General features: G+C 43.0%; 1 protein-coding gene across 1 annotated transcript in view; it reads left to right on the plus strand.

The window, feature by feature from the left end:
- Window positions 1–2,575: 2,575 nt before the first annotated feature.
- The window catches only part of CFAP91 (cilia and flagella associated protein 91), a 90,616-nt gene continuing 79,993 nt past the window's right edge, over window positions 2,576–13,198 (plus strand). The window contains exon 1 of the mRNA XM_068968468.1: window positions 2,576–2,699. Within this exon, the coding sequence (XP_068824569.1) occupies window positions 2,576–2,699 (124 nt within the window). The remainder of the gene's footprint in view (window positions 2,700–13,198) is intronic.

The following is a 13,198-nucleotide window of genomic DNA, read 5'->3' on the forward strand; positions in this document are numbered from 1 at the left end:
TGGGAATACCAGACCATCTGACCTGCCTCTTGAGAAATCTGTATGCAGGTCAGGAAGCAACAGTTAGAACTGGACATGGAACAACAGATTGATTCCAAATAGGAAAAGGAGTACATCAAGGCTGTATATTGTCACCCTGCTTATTTAACTTACATGCAGAGTACATCACAAGAAATGCTGGCTGGAGGAAGCACAAGCTGGAATCAAGATTGCCGGGAGAAATATCAGTAGCTTCAGATATGCAGATGACACCACCCTTATGGCAGAAAGTGAAGAAGAACTGAAGAGCCTCTTGATGAAAGTGAAAGAGGAGTGAAAAAGTTGGCTTAAAGCTCAACATTCAGAAAACTAAGATCATGGCATCCGGTCCCATCACTTCATGGCAAATAGATGGGGAAACAGTGGAGTGGCTGACTTTATTTTTCTGGGCTCCAAAATCACTGCAGATGGTGATTGCAGCCATGAAATTAAAGACGCTTACTTCTTGGAAGGAAAGTTATGAGCAACCTAGACAGCATATTTAAAAGCAGAGACATTACTTTGTCAACAAAGGTCCGTCTAGTCAAGACTATGGTTTTTCCAGTAGTCATGTATGGATGTGAGAGTTGGACTATAAAGAAAGCTGAGCGCTGAAGAATTGGTATGTTTGAACTGTGGTGTTGGAGAAGATTCTTAAGAGTCACTCGGACTGCAAGGAGATCCAACCAGTCCATCCTAAAGGAGATCAGTCCTGAATATTCTTTGCAAGGACTGATATTGAAGCTGAAACTCCAATACTTTGGCCACCTGATGCAAAGAGCTGACTCATTTGAAAAGACCCTGATGCTGGGAAAGATTAAGGGCAGGAGAAGAAGGGGACAACAGAGGATGAGATGGTTGGATGGCATCACCGACTCAATGGACATGGGTTTGGGTGGACTCCGGGAGTTGGTGATGGGCAGGGAGGCCTGGTGTGCTGTGGTTCATGGGGCCGTAAAGAGTCGGACATGACTGAAGACTGTACTAAACTAGGTACTTCAGAGATACAAAATGACCATGTGAAGGCCTGTGCCCTCAGTGAGCTCACAGTTGCGGGGAGCAAAGTTACAATCACTAATACAAAGTGGTCAATGCCACTGGTGCTACATAACAGCACTGGAATAAAGAAGTCTGGGTCTACTTGCAGAACTTGGGAGGCTACATAAAGGTGGCAAAATGAGCATTAAGTCTTGAAGGATACCTAAATTAATTGAGGGCCATAAGTACGAAAAGGCATTTTAGGCAAAGCAATCAGTTTGAGCAAAGGCTTGGAACTGACAAAATACATGGCTGATTGGCAAAAAAACCAAGAAGTTCACGAGTAGAGTAAAATAAAACCAAGAATATGTGTGAAAAGAATAGAAGGCAGGAGGCTTGTTGAAGTGCCTATGGATTACATGAAAAAGACAAAGAAGCTAACTCTAACGTGTGTCACTAGCCAAATGGGATAATTCAAACATCACAAAGTATAATGATCATAACGGACGAAAAGAATCTGATATGTAAAATGCACTCATTCCTAGTGATACTAAGCAAACAATATCTTTTTGGTTAACACTGGTGGTTACTAGGGCACCACCAATTTCTCTTAAATTTGATAACTAAAGTGAAAAAATCCGTATCAGTTTGAAATGCAGAATCTGCCTGCAATGCAGGAGACCTAGGTTCCATTTCTGGGTGAAGATCCCTCGGAGAAGGGAATGGCAACCCACTCCAGTATTCCTGCCTGGAAAATCCCATGGAGAGATGAGCCTGGAGGGTCACAGGCCATGGGATCGCAAAGAGTTGAACACGACTGAGCGGCTAACACATACACACAGAAAGGGATAGCAGAATGCGCATGGACATTTAATTAGCCCACCACAAACGCTGATAATCAGGACCAGAGCTCATAGTGTGCCAAAGGCTGACGCTCAGATTCTTTAGTTCGAACAAGCCCTGCGGAAAGGGGATGTCCGAAATGAAAGTCCCCAACTATTCTAGAAGGCTCTAAGATTTCCCAGGGATTTCCGAAAGAGGCTACGGAGTGTGATTGGTAAATGGCTGCAAGGATTTCAGCAGCAACCTTCTCCCCAATCTGCGGCCCCCTGGCGTTGACCGTGGGTGGGCCGCTAAATGCTCGTAACTTTATCACCGGAGTGCAACAGGGAAGTGAGGCAGTCCCTCTCCCACCCCGCCCTTCTCTCCCCCTCCTCGCCTTTCTCTCCACCGAGCCCTACGTCCTACTCTACCCTCGCCCCGCCCTTCTCTCCTTGCCCTCCCCTCCCTAGGCCAGCCCCTCCTTTTCTCCTTTCTCCCCTCCTCTTCCCCCACCCCTCACGCTCCACCCATCTGCGCACGTCCCCGTCCTTCCGCTTCTGCTCCTCGCCCCGCCCCTTCCTGTCGTCACTCGACCCCGCCTCTCTCACGCTAGTCCCGCCCCTCTCCTCTGGACTAGCTGCCTATCTTCGCCTGGCGTTTGCTCTCTGGTCCCTGCGGAGGTTACCATAGCTACGGTGCACGCAGCAGCTAGGTTTCCCTAGTTGAACCTGGCTGGCGGCAGGGAAGAGCCGGCACCATGAGTCACGTAGTGACTATCGAAGAACCCCAGGCCAAGTCGCAGGTGTCTCAAACCCGGTTCGGAGGGAAGTCGGGGGCCTGGGGCAACGTCTCTGCCAGTCGAACGTATGATTTCTTATACGGTAAGGGCGGCTCCAAACCTCCCTCCTGAGTTGTCGACACCTGGGCCAGGTGGGCGTCGAGACTGTCGGACCTGGCCGGGAACGCGGCGGACGAAAGACAAGCCTCAGGAGGGATCTCTAGCCCGGGTTGTCTGTTGTTGGTTAGGGACGGCTCCAAGCCCTGCAGGCGGTGGCTCTTGGGCGGGCTGGGGGGAGGAGGCGGTCTCGGAAGCCGCAGGTGCGCTCTGCATCTCAGAGTAGAGAGCAGGAACACCTCATTCTTTACCCTGACAATTTGCACAGCCCTAAGCAATTGTCCTGAATGCCGTTCCTGGCGTTCTGACTTGGAGATTCACTCGACACTCCGTCATTCAAACTGCATAAAATGCCCAATTCTCTGGGCAACTCCAAACTTGTCATTCTGGGTAGGTAAAGAGGGGCCAGGTTGTCTCATCTTTGTTTTTAGGTTTCTCTTTTTATTTGAGCTTATTCTTATCCGTCGAAGTATTGCTTGTAAACTAGGTCCACTAGGTCTTTTGGGCCAGTAAAGCCCCAGTTTATTTAATGCCCTGATTGTTCATTTATGTTCTGTCTCTTCTACTGGACCATAAATTCCTGAGTTATTTAAGTTCTTGTTCTCTCCATTTTTGTAGCATTCTCAGCACCTTTTCCAGTGCTGGTACATATGTTGGGTGCTATATAATTTGTTATGAATCATTTATTTAATTTACTACAACAATAAGTATAATCAGTAAAGCGTGATTTCCCTCCCCCGCCCCCCGTTTTGCGCTCTTTGCCCTTCTTTTAACGTGTGGTATCTCCTCTGAGAATCCCAGGGTTTCCTTTGGATGGGAGTCTTTAGGGTAGCCATTCCCTGCTGTTGGGAATATGTAATGATTGCTTACATTTGTGTATGCTTCACAGTTAATAGCATTCTTTTCTAAATCTTACCTCATTTATATACTGTTTCACGTTTGACTGAATGTTATGTGAATACTTCATATCTCTAAAGTGCCTCACTTGAAGTGCCTACAGTACTCTGTCGCTTCCCTGAATCTACATTTGTTGATGGATTAATAGCTACACTATTGCACTGCTAATTATAAAGTCTTTTAAATATGATATATTTTCCTAGCTTCCAAAAATGTCGTTTTTAAAAATAGTTATCTATTGGTTGTGCTGGGTCTTCATTGCTGCGTGGGGGCCTTCTCTAGTTGCAGTGTGAGGGCTTCTCATTGCAGTGGTTTCTCTTGTTGCGAAGCACGGGCTCTAGGGACAGGGCCTTCAGTAGTTGTGGGCTGTGGGCTTAGTAGTTGTGGTGCATGGGCTTATTGTCCCATGGCATGTGGGATCTTCCTGGACCAGGAATCGAACCTATGTCCCCTGCATTGCCCAGCAGATCCTTCACCACTGAGCTACCATGGAAGTCCCCAAAATATCTTAAATACTTCTTGGGTTTATCATTTATCATGAGCTCTTTTCCTCCTCTCTTTTCTTTCTCTAAAGAATAAACAAGGACCTACTGTATTTATGTTAATTCCAAAGTCCTAATTTATTTCTCCCCTCCCCTCCTCTGCTATCCCCTTTGATAACCATAAATTTGTTTTCTATTTCCATGAGTTTGTCTGTTTTGTAAATAAGTTTATTTGTATTTAAAAAAATTCTACACATAAGTGATATGATATTTGTCTTTGATTTACTTCACTTAATAGGATAATCTCTAGGTCCATCCATGTTGCTACAAATGGCATTATTTCATTCTTTTTTATGGCTAGTAATAGTCCATTGTGTGCTTGTATACGTATGCATATATATATGTTATTTATTTTATACATTTTCTTTATCCATTCATCTGTTGATAGACATTTAGGTTGCTTCCAGGGCTTGGCCTTTGTAAATATGAGTTGCTGTGAACATTGGGGTGCATGTATCTTTTCAAATTAGAGTTTTCTCTGGATATATGCCCATGAGTGGGATTGCAAGATTATATGGTAACTCTATTTTTAGTTGTTTTTTTTTTTTAATGAAACCTCCATGATCTTCTCCACAGTGGTTGCACCAACTTTCATTCCCACTAACAGCGTAGGAGAGTTTCTTTTTCTTCACTCTCTCTCCAGCATTTATTTGTAGGCTTGTTAATAATGGCCATTCTGATGTGAGATGATACCTCACTGTAGTTTTGATTTGCATTTCTCTAATAATTAGTGATATTGAACATCTTTTCATGTGCGTGTGGGTCATCTGTATGTCTTCTTGGAGAAATGTTTAGGTCTTCTGGCTATTTTTTTAATTGGGTTGTTTGTTTTTTTGATGTTAAGCTATATGAGCTGTTGGTATATTTTGGAAACTAATCATTGTTGTAGCATCATTTAGAAATATTTTCTCCCACTTTGTAGGTTGTCGTTTTGCTTATGTTTTCCTTTGTTGCGCTAAAGCTTTTAGACTTAATTATATACTGTTTATTTCTGTTCCAGAAACATCTTGCTGCAGTGTATGTCAGAGTCTTCTGCCCATATTTTCCTCTAGAAGTTTTATCCAGACTTACATTTAAGTCTTTAATCAATTTGAGTTTATTTTTGTATATGGTATTGGAGAATGTTCTAATTTCATTCTTTTACATGTAGCTGTCCAGTTTTTCTCAGAACCATTTAGCGTAAAGGCTGTCTTTTCTCCACTGTGTATTCTTACCTACTTTTCTTAGATTAATTGGCCGTAAGTGTATTGGTTTACCGCTGGACTGTCTGTTCTGTTCAGTTGATCTCTATGTCCGTTTCTATGTCAGTGTCAGACGGTTTTGATTATGGTAGCTTTATAATATTGTCTGAAGGCATAGAGTGTGATTTCTACAGCTCTGTTCTTCTCTCTCAAGATTATTTTGGTTATTCAGGGTCTTTTGTGTTTTCATCCAAATTAAAAATTCAGTTCAGTTCAGTTGCTCAGTTGTGTCTGACTCTTTGTGACCCCATGAATTGCAGCATGCCAGGCCTTCCTGTCCATCACCAACTCCTGGAGTCTATCCAAACCCATGTCCATTGAGTCAGTGATGTCATGCAACCATCTCATCCCCTGTCGTCCCCTTCTCCTCCTGCCCCCAGTCCTTCCCAGCGTTAGGGTCTTTTCCAATGAGTCAGCTCTTTGTATGAGGTGGCCAAAGTATTGGAGTTTCAGCTTCAACATCAGTCCTTCCAATGAATAGCCAGGACTCATCTCCTTTAGGATGGACGGTTGGACCTTCTTGCAGTTCAAGGGATTCTCAAGAGTCTCCAACACCACACTTCAAACCATCAATTCTTTGGCGCTCAGCTTTCTTCACCATCCAACTCTCACATCCATACATGACCACTGGAAAAACCATAGCCTTGACTAGACAGACCCTTGTTGGCAAAGTAATGTCTCTGCTTTTGAAAATGCTATCTAGGTTGGTCATAACTTTCCTTCCAAGGAGTAAGCGTCTTTTAATTTCATGGCTGCAGTCACCATCTGTAGTGATTTTGGAGCCCCCCAAAAATAAAGTCTGACACTGTTTCCCCATCTATTTCCCATGAAGTGATGGGACCAGATGCCATGATCTTCGTTTTCTGAATGTTGAGCTGTAAGCCAATTTTTTCACTCTCCTCTTTTACTTTCATCAAGAGGCTTTTTAGTTCCTCTTCACTTTCTGCCATAAGGGTGCTGTCATCTGCATATCTGAGGTTATTGATATTTCTCCTGGCAATCTTAATTCCAGCTTGTGTGTCCTCCAGCCCAGCGTTTCTTGTGATGTACTCTGCATATAAGTTAAATAAGCAGGGTGACAATATACAGCCTTGATGTACTCCTTTTCCTATTTGGAACCAATCTGTTGTTCCATGTCCAGTTCTAACTGTTGCTTCCTGACCTGCATACAGATTTCTCAAGAGGCAGGTCAGGTGGTCTGGTATTCCCATCTCTTTCAGAATTTTCCACAGTTTCTTGTGATCCACACAGTCAAAGGCTTTGGCATAGTCAATAAAGCAGAAGTAGATGTTTTTCTGGAATCTTACTTTTTCGATGATCCAGTGGGTGTTGGCAATTTGATCTCTGGTTCTTCTGCCTTTTCTAAAACCAGCTTGAACATCTGGAAGTTCATGGTTCACGTATTGCTGAAGCCTGGCTTGGAGAATTATTTTGTCCTAATTCTGTGATAATGCCATTGGTAATGTAATAGGGATTGCATTGAATCTGTAGATTCCATTGAGTAGTATGGTCATTTTAACAATATGGATTCTCCCATTTCAGGAACGCATATATCTTTCCATTTATTTGTGTCATCTTCAGTTTCTTTCATTAGTGTCCTATAGTTTTCAGAGTAGAGATCTTTTGCCTTCTTAGGTAGGTTTATTCTAGGTATTTTATTCTTTTTAATGCAATGGTAAATGAAATTGTTTCCTTAATTGTTTCCGATATTTCCTTGTTAGTGTACAGAAATGCAATAGATTTCTATATATTAATTTTGTATCTAGCAGCTTTATCACATTTATTGATGAGCTCTAGTAGTTTTCTGGTAGTTTCTTTAGGGTTTTCTATGTGTAGCATCATGTTATATACAAACAGTGACAACTCTGTTTTTTTGTAATTTGGATTCCTTTTTTTAAAAAAAAATACTTATTTTTATTTATTTGGGTGCACTGGGTCTTAGTTGCAGAATGTGATATCTTTTGAATGGTAGCATGCAAACTCTTAGTTGTAGCATGTGGGATCCGGGGACTGAACCCAGGCCCCTTGCATTGGGAGCACAGAGTCTCAGCCACTGGACCAGCAGAGAAGTCCTTGGATTCCTTTTCTTTTTCTTCTCTGATTGCCATGACTAGGACATCCAAAACTATGTTGAATAAGAGGGGTGAGAATGAGCATCCTTGTCTTGTTCCTGATCTTAGAGGAAATATTTCAGCTTTTACGCTGAGTATGGCTTTGTCATATATGGCCTTTGTTATGGTTAGGTAAGTTCCCTCTATGCCCACTTTCTGAAGCATTTTTTTAAAATCATAAGTGGATATTGAATTTTATAAAAAGTTTTTTCTGAATCTATTGAGATGTTCATATGGTTTTTATCTTCAATTTGTTAATGTGGTGTATCACATTGACTGATTTGCAGATATTGAAAACTCCTTGTATCTCTGGAATAAATCCTACTTTATTATGGTGTATGATCCTTTTAATGTGTTGTTGGAGTCAGTTTGCTGGTATCTTGTTGAGAATTTTTGCATCTATGTTCATTAGTGATATTGGCCTTAATTTTCTGTTTTTGTGATCTTTCCTGGTGGCTCAGACAGTAAAGAATCTTTCTGCAGTGTGGGGGAACTGGGTTCAATCTCTGGGTCGGGAAGATCCCTGGAAAAGGAAATGGCTACCCATTCCAGTATTTTTGCTTGGAGAATTCCATGGACAGAGGAGCCGAGTCGGATACGACTGAGCGACTAACACTTTCACTTTTGTTTGATTTTGGTATCAGGTTGATGGTGGCCTCGTGGAATGAGTTTGGAAGTGTTCTTTCTTCTGCAATTTTTGGGAATAGTTTCAGAAGGACAGGTGTTAACTTTTCTCTGAATGTTTCATGACATTCCCTTGTGAAGCCGTCTGGTCCTGGACTTTCGTTTGTTGGGCTTGTTTTGTTGTATATTGCTTTTGGCTGTGTCATGCAGCTTGTGGGATCTTAGTGCCCTGACCAGGGATTGAACCCACACCCCCTGCGTTGAAAGGCAAAGTATTAACCACTGGACCACCAGGGAAGTCCCTAAAATACATTTTTTTATCCATTCTCTCTTTCTTCTTCTAGAACCCCTATTATGTGTAGGTTGGCACGTTTTGTATTATCCATAGAGTTCATATGTTGCCTTTATTTTTTCATTTGTCTTTCTACTGTTCTGATTGAATAATTTACTATTCTGTCTTCCAGATCACTTATCATTCTTCTGTGTCCTTCAGTCTGCTATTCATTGCTTCTAGATTGGTTTTTATCTCAGCAATGGAATTGTCTAATTTTGATTGGTTCACCTTTATAGATTCCATTAATAGTTCCTTGCTACAGTGATCTGCATTTCTTTTGATATGTTTCTTAATTCATTTAGCATTTTTATTACCTTCTCTTTTAATTCAAAAGTTTAGACCTTTTAACTCAAGGTCTAAAAGACTGATGAGGACTGTTGCATTATTTGTTCTTTCAGGGCATTTCTCGTATTCTTTTGATTTGAAATAGTTCCTATGCTTTTTAATTTTACTTACCTTTTTCTGTCTCTCTGAATTTAGGAGAATCTGCTCTCCACTGTGGTCTTGAAGGGATGTTTTTATGTAGGGTTGTCCCTGCATAGACTCTGTGTCTCCAGTCCTTTGGTGGGAGACTGATTTTGGTATGGATGCCCACCATGTCTTTCCTCAGTCTGGACTGGTTGTTATCCCCTGGATAGGAGGTGTGGTTGGCTTGTAGCGTCTACAGCCTGTGCTGGATGTGAGGCAGGGCTTCTTCTCAGCTCCATGGCTGTCATCATCCTATTGGGAGTGGGGTGCACTCCCCAGTTGTTTGAATAGAAGGCCTGAGGGTTGTTTGATCATGCTCTGTAGCCCTTGAGTGTGCACGCTGCCCCAAGGGAGGTGAATCCTGAAGCAAGTAAGGTCTGTGAGGTCACAGAATACCTGTGTCTCACCCGTGTAGACATCGTGCTCAGAAGCAGCCCAAATTCACGTCCCTTTCTCTGTTGTAACATCCCAGATCTAGGGCAGGGCTGTGTTGTGCAGTGACTGGGAGTCAGGTGGTTGTGGCTGCAGGAGCTGCTTTGCCACCTGAGATCTGGGCTGCCTCTGTGGTGGTCTTCTCCCAGTCTTCTCTTTCTGCCCCAGATGAAGTGCTGAGCTGTGGTGTGGAGTGGGTGGAGCCACTCCAGCACACCCAGCGTGCTCTTGCTGGGAAATAAACTGCTGCGTACTAGTATCTGCACCCTCTTATGATGCCACCAGGTATGCATGCTGGCAATATCTGCCCAGCTAGACCCACCACCTGCCGTGCGCCCGTTTATAATGGGGCCTGCAGCGCCCCCAGATCACACCTCAGGCCCTCTGGTCTGTCTCTGCATGGCTAGACCAAGCCTCTGCCCAGATCTCACACTAGGCTGTAGTGTAGACCGAGGAGGCTGGGGCATTTGCCTGTTGGGGTTGGAAAGTGTGGTAAAGTGGCAACCATCACTTCCGGTGGCTCTCTTGGCCCTGACTGTTAGTGAGCCGGCACACATACACTCCTTATGAGTAGAGTCCAGCCTTCTTCAGTCTGTCTGTGTCAGTGAATTTCCTAGCAAATGAGGGGGTTTTTCTTGTCTGTGCAGGAGCCCAGGAATGGGATGCCAAAATTGTGGCTTGACCTGCTTGCTCCCCAGAGTGAAGGTCCACCCATGTGGACCTTCTCTTCCTTTCGGATCCCTCCCAGGGATGCAGGTCCCAACCTGATGCCTTCCCCCGCCGCCCCCCCCCCACATCCTACCTTGCTTCCCAAATGTTGCTAGTAGTAAAGAATCCACCTGCCAATGCAGGAGACTTAAAGAGATGTGGGTTTGATCCCTGGTCAGGAGGATCCACTGGAGGAGGGCATGGCAACCCACTCCATGCCTGGAGAATCCCATGGACAGAGGAGCCTTGTAGGCTACAGTTCATAGGGTCGCAAAGAGTTGGACATGACTGAAGCGACTTAGCACACTCCCTATTACATGGAGCTATTTATTGCAGCTCTGGTTGTTTGTATAGAAGTCCTGCTGCCAGTTTCCAGCTAGTTTTCACTGAGAATTGTTCTACATGTAGATATATCTTTGATGTGTTTTGGGGGGAAGGGGAGCTCTCTGTCCTCTTATTCCACCATCTTGATCCCCTTGGTTGCTGACTTCTTGAAGCCTTGATTTCCTTTTCTATAAAATGGAGGCCTCGTGCTTACCTTATTAACTTTTTGAGAATTAAAAGGAATACTACACACGAAGCACTCAATACTGTCTAGGAATAAGTAAGTGATAACCGGGTGATTGCTATTGCTTGGGGCTTCCCTCTGTGACTCATGTTGACGTATGGCAAAACCAATACAATATTGTAAAGTAAAAATAATAATAATAAATTTTTAAAATCTACCAAAAAAAAAAAGAATACACTTGCAATGCAGGAGCCACAGGAGATGCAAGTTTGATTCCTGGATTGGGAAGCTTCCCCAGAGGAGAGCTTGACAACCCACTCCAGTATTCCTTTTTTAAAAATATTAATTTATTTTAATTGGAGGCTAATTACTTTACAATATTGTAGTGGTTTCTGCCATACATTGACATGAATCAGCCATCCACTCCAGTATTCTTGCCTGGAAAATTCCATGGGCAGAGGAGCCTGGCAGGCTAAAGTCTATAGGGTCACAAAGAGCTGGACATGATTGAAGCGACACTGCATGCATGCTATTGCTTTGGCATCTCAGAGGCCTCTTCAGTGCCGTTTGAGCACTGGTTTTGAGCACAGTTGTAGACTATGCTTATTTAACTTATATGCAGAGTACATCATGAGAAATGCTGGGCTGGTTGAAACACAAGCTGGAATCAAGATTGCTGGGAGAAATATCAATAACCTGAGATAAGCAGATGACACCACCTTTATGGCAGAAAGCAAAGAAGAACTAAAGAGCCTCTTGGTGAAAGTGGAGAGGAGAGTGGAGAAGTTGGCTTAAAACTCAACATTCAGAAAACTAAGATCATGGCATCTGGTCTCATCACTTCATGGCAAATAGATGGGGAAGCAATGGGAGACAGTGACAGACTATTTTTTGGGCTCCAAAATCACTGCATGATGGTGACTGCAGCCATGAAATTAAAAGACGCTTACTTCTTGGGAGAAAGGTTATGACCAACCTAGGCAGTATATTAAAAAGCAGAGACATTACTTTGCAAACAAAGGTCCGTCTAGTCAAGGCTATGGCTTTCCAGTGGTCATGTATGGATGTGAGAGTTGGACTGTAAGGAAAGTTGAGTGCTGAAGAATTGATGCTTTTGAACTGTGGTGTTGGAGAAGACTCTTGAGAGTCCTTTGAACTGCAGGGAGATCCAACAAGTCCATCCTAAAGGAAATCAGTCCTGAATATTCATTGGGAGGACTGATGCTGAAGCTGAAACTCCAATACTTTGGCCACCTCATGCGAAGAACTGACTCATTTGAAAAGACCTTGATGCTGGGGAAGATTGAAGGCAGGAGGAGAAGGGGACAACAGAGGATGAGATGGTTGAATGGCATCACTGACTCAATGGACATGAGTTCGAGTAAACTTCAGGAGTTGGTGATGGACAAGGGAGGCTAGGCCTGCTGCAGTCCATGGGATCGCAGAGTCTAACATGACTGAGTGACTGAACTGAACTGTAGACTATGTTGTAGAATGTATAGTCACAAATCACACAGTATTGTGGTGTTGTCTGTAGATCGAAAAATGTTTCTATAGATATCATTTGCACATTCCTTATGGAAATAATAAGAGGAGAATGGTTCATTATCCAGACTTAGGGGAAATGTGGGTTAAATTAATTTCAGATGACCAGCACAATTGCAGCCATTGACTCAGTGATATCAAGTTGAGAAGTGATGGAAATTGGGCTGATTAGGAATGAAGAGGCCAAATTTTATGCCCTCAAATTATAGGCTACTGAATTTGGAGAATGAATGCACCTATTTAGACAGAAGAATATATCTTCAACATCGCTAATATGTTGGAAATCGTATAAGACAAAGTGAAATTTCTACATTCTCTTGTCTCTTGTTTTAAGTGATTCAGAAGGTATCACTGGACCAGTGGTTGTGATTGTTTGTGTTGGCCAGCTGGGTCTTCACTGGTGCACGGGTTTCTCTCGCTGCGAAGCACAGGCTCTAGAACATGTGGGCGCAGTGTGTGCAGGATGCAGGCTCAGTGGTCGCAGCTCGTGGGCTTCTCTGGTTGTGGTGCATGCGCTCAGTTGTCCCACAGCATGTGGGATCTTAGTTCCCAGACCAGGGATTGAACCCATGCCCCCTGTGTTGGAAGGTGGATTTTCAGCCACTGGACCACCAGGGAAGTCCTCAATGGTTGTGCTGTTCGCCTGAAATTGGGTAACTGAGGAAGTAACTAAGTTCCGGAAATTGACAAATCATCTAAATTCAAGAGACTTAATTCTAAATCACAATAACCATTTAATGATTTCTGCAGAGAAATATACGTTACCAAGATGTCTAGACTAGTTCAAGGTATTTATTTGTCTAGACATATCTACTTGAGAAATCAAGTCTATATCTGAAGATTGCTTGTGATTTTAATGTCAAATTGTTTGATTTTTAAGTGATAGTAAAATCAATCATGAATATTCATTGTCACTTTAAAGGTATACCTAACAAATACATACTTACAGCAACAGGGCAATCTTATTTAAACTTGGAGGAAATAACTTAGTTCCATTTTAAGGGGTGAATTCTAAAAATAGCTGATCTTATTTATGTCTTACTAGAGAATGACGTTTTCTTACCCTGTCTACCAG

The sequence above is a fragment of the Capricornis sumatraensis genome, chromosome 1 (assembly GCF_032405125.1).
Source record: "Capricornis sumatraensis isolate serow.1 chromosome 1, serow.2, whole genome shotgun sequence".
In the NCBI taxonomy this organism is placed as follows: domain Eukaryota; kingdom Metazoa; phylum Chordata; class Mammalia; order Artiodactyla; family Bovidae; genus Capricornis; species Capricornis sumatraensis.